At 38.3% G+C, this 6,290-nt stretch overlaps 1 protein-coding gene across 1 annotated transcript; it reads right to left on the reverse strand.

Moving 5' to 3' along the window:
- Window positions 1-2,442: 2,442 nt before the first annotated feature.
- Window positions 2,443-2,949, reverse strand: LOC124189043. The gene has a single exon (XM_046582009.1). It carries the CDS (start codon window positions 2,947-2,949, stop codon window positions 2,443-2,445), a length of 507 nt encoding a protein of 168 aa, XP_046437965.1.
- Between the last annotated feature and the right edge of the window lie 3,341 nt (window positions 2,950-6,290).

Raw genomic sequence — 6,290 nt, forward strand, 5'->3', positions numbered from 1 at the left:
CCACATCGCCGTCGTGATATTCGATGAACGGCACCGCTTTTTCGCAAAGAACAAGAGAAGATCCAGAGCTTCCGTCACGGCCAGCAGGACCTTTAGGTCCAGGTTCTCCAGATTTGCCAGGTGGTCCAGCGAGGCCAATCGCTCCTAGATCTCCTTGGGCGCCCTACAATCAAGCAAATGAAATGATTTCGTTGAGTGACGGGTAAGAAGTATAGTAAATAAAGGATAGGAAATTTGCTGTACAAGTGCCTCGGGAAGACTTTTCAGACCAATGAGATCGCGATGAACGTTAGCACCTTTAGCTCCAGATTCTTCACGCTCTTCGCGTTCACCGTGAATACCATGGACACCAGGTTTATCACGAGGTCCCTAAATTAGAATAGAGACTTTTCGTTATTTAACTGATTTGAATTGCATGTTTAAACCAAATACTTACAGGAGGGCCTTCAACACCAGAATCTTCCGCCGAAACGCCATCTTCAGCGACGTTCAGTTCACTTCGATCGCATTCTACAGCAACTTCGAACTCCCCATCACGAACGACACTCACATCAGCCACTGTAAAGACATTCACATCCGTTGGTAATGATTCAGGATCCGACGCCATCTCCAATTCTTGACCAAAACGTACGATATCCGGAAAAACATACACCTAAAATATTAAACAATCACACAAAACATAAATGTATAGTTACACTAATGCACAACAAACAGTAAATTCCCTCAACAAAAATTGGAATTCAAATAAAGAAGAAAAAAACTTACACCACGATGCATTTGTGCATGACTTTTAAACCCAGATTCAGATTTGAAAACTGGTCGTGAAGGACATATCGGACAAATTCTGTGAATTAAACAGTTTTTGTAATGGTTGTGGAATTGGTAGTTTTTGGAAAAAGATTTCCCGCAAATTTTAAAATTTTTGCATTTGAACATTGTAAACTAATGTGAGGGTTGGTCAGACGGCACTGGGGTGTCCGGGTTGCGTGCATGCATGGGAGGTTATGTTAAATCTATAAATGTTTCAGTTGGCGTGTCTTTCCGTACTTACGGATTTAAGGTGAAATAAAGGTGACACTAAGAGACCTTGTCCTCTCTCAATCGTTTATTCTAATTCACTGATTTCAGTTACATCAATTTAGCGGGGTGAGACAATTAAGGGAAGTGAAAACAATGAGCGAATGCGCTGGGGTTGTTACGCGGCGTCCGGGTCGTGTAGTCGTCGTCTGTTGGGTCGTTTTATTCCCAACACACTCCCCGCCAGAGCCCGTAGCATCCGGCTCGACTTCTCCGACGACGTTTTCCGCTTCTCTGGTAGCTGGTGCAGCATCTTCGATGGCGGGATCAAGTTCTGGCTCTAGAATGAGCGGATTTGGATCCTCTTCCGGCTCCCGGATCGGATCCGGATGTTCAATCTCGATGTCCTCATCGAGGTCTTCTCGTAACTCTATTGGATGAAGACACTGGATCGCTCGATTACTAATGTTACCATTGGGAACTTTAAGCATAACGGAGCGAATGAGTACGTCGCGGCTATGTATTATTTCCTTTACTACTCCGATGGACCACATGAGCCGTTTGGAGTGCTCGTCGTGGATTACGACGAACTCTCCTAAGCCGATCTTTCTTCCGGAATTTCCTTTAGAGTGAAAGTTATCCAGTTGAAGTAAATAGTCGTCGACGAATCTTGAGCAGATTTCAGCGACGTATTCTTTCCTGAGTTTGTCCATTTCTTGTAGCAAGACGCTAGTTGAGGTAGGAGCTAGCAAATTAACTGATGGCTCTGGATCGGCGCGAGTGGACCGTCGATTATTCAGGAATTGATTAGGAGTGATCGGAAGTGGATCATCTGCTCATCTGTGACATTTCCTTTGATTAGGTTGAATGCCAGGAAGAATATATTGCCTTGTGTCGTTTCATTCGCCATTACCTTGCCCACCAGCAAACGTCTGGGGGTAGCGGGCGACTGTCGGATTATAGAAGAATCAACTTCAATGAGAAAGGGTGTGTATTGAACCGCTATTATTTCACAAATCATTAATCCATCAATGATTCTAATTGCGCATTTAACATTTTGTAAGTTTTTAGCCATTTTTTGCTGGAAGCTGTTAAATTGACATTAAATTTTTGCCCTATTTTCTTTTCGAGATAAGAAGGCAGCGTCTGTTTTTTTGACAGCGGGATGCTGTACATCTCGGAAATGGCATCTAAAAAAATAATGAACAATGAAAAGTTTTATGGTAACATATAATGCATTACAAAATATGATATGACTTACTTCGAATCATGGATAATTGATTTGGGTCGATTGGAATCTTCAGGTCTAACCCAACCTTTGAAGCCATATTCGTTTTTTTGTGAATTTCAAAAAAAAATTCGTGTATAGCTTATCAACCAATTTTAAAACAAATTCTTCTTCATCATTGGGATAAAGTGCCTTTATCATCTGCCAATATAGCTGAGCGGGCGTGCGTTAATCAGGCTTTCGATTTCAATCAAACTTGCTTCCAATTCCAAGTAGTGCAGACAGGCTCGACCGTTGGAGCGTCGTAGCAGATCCTTGACGCTCCTCACCATACGTTCCCAGAATCCTCCCCACCAGGGTGCTAGGCTGGCGGAAAATATCCAGAGAGTTTTTCTAGATGCTAGGAAATCTTGGACGATTGGGTCAGCGTTGAGTGTCTTCAGGTATCGGTCGACGCATCGGAACGTTTGAGCATTGTCCGAGCACATTACTGAGACGGGTCCTCGTCTAGCTGCAATTTTACGGAAGGCAAGTAGAAAGAAGCGTGCGGTCATATCCGGCATTAATTCCAAATGAATCCCACGAGTGGATGTACATGTGAAAAGACAAACATAACACTTTAGATGATTAGTTTTCTTAGCTTTAGTGGTTGTAGGTAGAATATCTTGGATCTCGAAATTCTCTTCGAATAAATCTTCTTTCATTTCAGCAACAGCTGACTTATGAACCCGATCGTGACTTCCTGCAATAACTAGTGAGTGACAAACAAGTGGATGAAATTCCCCCTGGTTTGTGGAAGACTCAAACGAAAGAGGAAAAGTAAAGGAAATTGTCTTACACTAGAATATGGTCCAAAAATTAGAAGAATAGCAATTAAAGAACTTCATTGAGGAGTACCCAACAGCTATATGACACATTTGCTGGATCTGTCTGAATTATTTAGGTAAAAGAATAAAGCAATATTACCTTTGGAAGATTTGATAGCGAGTAATCATGACAATGGACAACCTTCAATCAACAATATGGTGTATAATTCATTTGCATTTCTATGCAGGATGTGTTGACTGTTTCAATCGTTCTGCCTTATTTCCTTTTGTACCTGACATTTCTGCTGCTGATTTTGACATCCAGTTCCATCCCAGGTTAAAGCCATGCATATCTCAAGCATCTTCACACCACATACAACAACTTGAAAAAGATATATAGCTCATAATAGTAATCATGATTAACATATTATAATATGCGTTTTCAAATTCACATACCCCAAACAACAACAACCGCACATTTTATGGTTTTTGCTGTTCTGAAACATTGCACAACGCTTTAACTTAGTTTTACCTCCCATTCTATTGGCCTAAATAATTCAAACTGTTTTTTTGCAGTGCCAACGAGGTCAGACGAGGAAGAACACTATGACCTTCAACATTCTGACAAGTAACAAATAGATCCTTACTCAGCAGCTGTACCATATTGTAATTCATCTGCCTATTTCGGCATTGGACAGAAAGCACTAACCGAAAGAAAAGCCACCTCACTTACCTGCTTCAATTTCTTAAAAAAACACAGGCAACTGATAGATTACGACAAAATGCCAAATTTTGGTTAACAACTTATGTTTATTGGTGGTCGTGATTTTCCCCAACCGTTTTCAATGAAACGGAATTCTTGATGTAATTATGCACAGAATGTTTTTTAAGCGATGAAAAAAAGAAGTTTTTAACATTTGCTTTTTCATTTATAGGGAAATGTAAAAAAAACCTCAATTCCCAGCTAAAAAAGAACTTCAGTTTAACTGTAGTTTAACTATAGTTTCCATAACTAGAGTTATTTTGCCGAAAAAACTATAGTTTTTTTAGTTCAAATTACTGTAGTTTTTCTTCAATAAAAAATGCAGTTTTATTACTAAAGTAATCGTATAACAGTTTTTTTTACTACGGTAAACTTACTATTTGTTCTTTTACCTAGCAATTTTTCTACTCTTTTTTTACTAAAAGAAATATTTATTAAACACAATATATGAAGCTTTCATCTGTGTATATGACAAACAATCAACATTCATTCAACACCAGAAAAATACAGAAATCAACACCATAATAATACAGAAAACAGGTCAAATCCTAATTATTTGTAAAACTTAGAACTTAGAACATTCAGCAGCGTTCGTCAACTCTCTGTCAAGTGAATTAATTGGACTCTGAAAAATAAAATATAGATTTTTAAAACGTTCGATTATAAATATTGATTAATAAATATTTACCTTTGACACACTTGACACAAATGTTAGGCTTGATTGCGCCTCATCTAATCGTCTGCTGCTGGCATGTTGCTGCTGATAGCTCCCGTAATTTGAATGATCCTCACCTAAATAGTTGTTAATGAGTGGATTCTGACAAGCAAAGACATGGTTGAGAATGTTAATTGACACAACCAAACGATAAGATAACAACGATAAATTTTGATATAGAAATTTTACTTTAGGCGAATTTGTCCCAAATCCAGATGCAATCAACTCCGATTGGATGGTGTTGATTGGTCGCTGTTGGTTCAGGTAATTGTGATCTAGATCATGCTCGAGTTTTTTGTTCCCTATAATAATGAAAGTGATCTTTATAAAATTTACTAAGAAAATTTTGGTACTTTTTTCAAATATATACCTTGTCGGCAATTGGGGCATGAAGTTAGATGATGAGTCGTCATTTCCTATTTTGTTCCAGTAATTGTTGAGAATTGCTGTTCATCTCAACATTTCCTCTGACTTGGTAGAAATGGTTGATGCTACTGATGATGATTTCAACATATTTCATTTTAGTTTCAACATTACATTTTCATAATCTTGAGATGAATTAGAATTCTGATTATCGTAAATAACAGCAACTGGAGGAGATGAAGCTACTGCAACTGAAGATGATGGTGACGTCACTTTATTCAATATTTCATGGGCCAGCTTACTTCGGTCAGCCTTTTTCTTCTTCTTCTTTTCAGCCTTTAAGGCCAACCTCTCCTTTTCAGCTTTATCAACAGCAGCCTTTTCTTTCTTGTCTTGTTGCAGTTTTTTAGCTTTTTCAGTTTGGGCCACAGCTCGGTGTGATTTTCTTGTTGGTTCAGGTGTGACAGCATTAGTTTCAGCTTCATAAAAAGAGGAGGATTGATTCTTAGTAGAGCCATTAATCTCTCGAGCTGCTGCAAGACTGGAAGCTTTTTGAATTACCCACAGCTTGTCATCTGTAATTTGACACACACAAAAGATATACGGATAACATATTTTTAGGGAAATTTTCTGAAGTAAAAATAAGAAAAAATGTTTACCATTGGAGCACATGATAGTTGCAGCCAACCTACTACATTTTGCTTTATACGGCCTCCCTTTCTTGTTGGTTTTACGACTTGATTCATGATGCTGCTGGTTAGGCCAGTTGAGGATGTACTATTCTTCAGCTGAAATTTGTTCTGCTGGATAATTGGCTGAACACAGAGACATTTCCAACATCAAATGAACCGTATTTAAACTTGAATAAGACGCTAACAATAATGGGAGATTCTGCCATTTTGTTCTAGAAATCACACTTCTATAGGGATATCGCCAGGGTTATATTACCGGAATTCTGATATATTGCAATATGCAAGTATAAACAAACAATCCAGAATGCATCTCATTTTGTACTAGGAAAAGGTTAGTCTGGGAGCTTAGCAAAAAAAATTATTGCAATTTAGCAAAAGTTTTGAGGCTAAAACATGGTTAGAGGGGTATCAGACACAAGAAAAGCCACGTCTGTCGACTGGCAGCCGGGTTGTTCAAACGTGACGCGATCCAAAAGTTGGCGGGAACCGTAAAAAAATAAACTTTGTTTAGCAAGCTCAAATTATCTAGGAAGCATGCTAACATTATGTTGATCAATAATCCCGCATGACAGACATCAAATTACGGGACTATAATATCAACATACCATCTTAAAAATTAATAAAACTGTAAATTCTTTCAACTTTGTTTAGAAAATACCATTTTTACACTAAAAATAGAGAAAAATTTGATTTTACTCTTATTTAC

The sequence above is a fragment of the Daphnia pulex genome, chromosome 2 (genome assembly GCF_021134715.1).
Source record: "Daphnia pulex isolate KAP4 chromosome 2, ASM2113471v1".
Lineage (NCBI taxonomy): Eukaryota > Metazoa > Arthropoda > Branchiopoda > Diplostraca > Daphniidae > Daphnia > Daphnia pulex.

Coding starts and splice junctions, on each gene's coding strand:
- LOC124189043 (XM_046582009.1), bottom strand. CDS start 2,949: ATGAAAGAAGATTTATTCGAAGAGAATTTCGAGATCCAAGATATTCTA.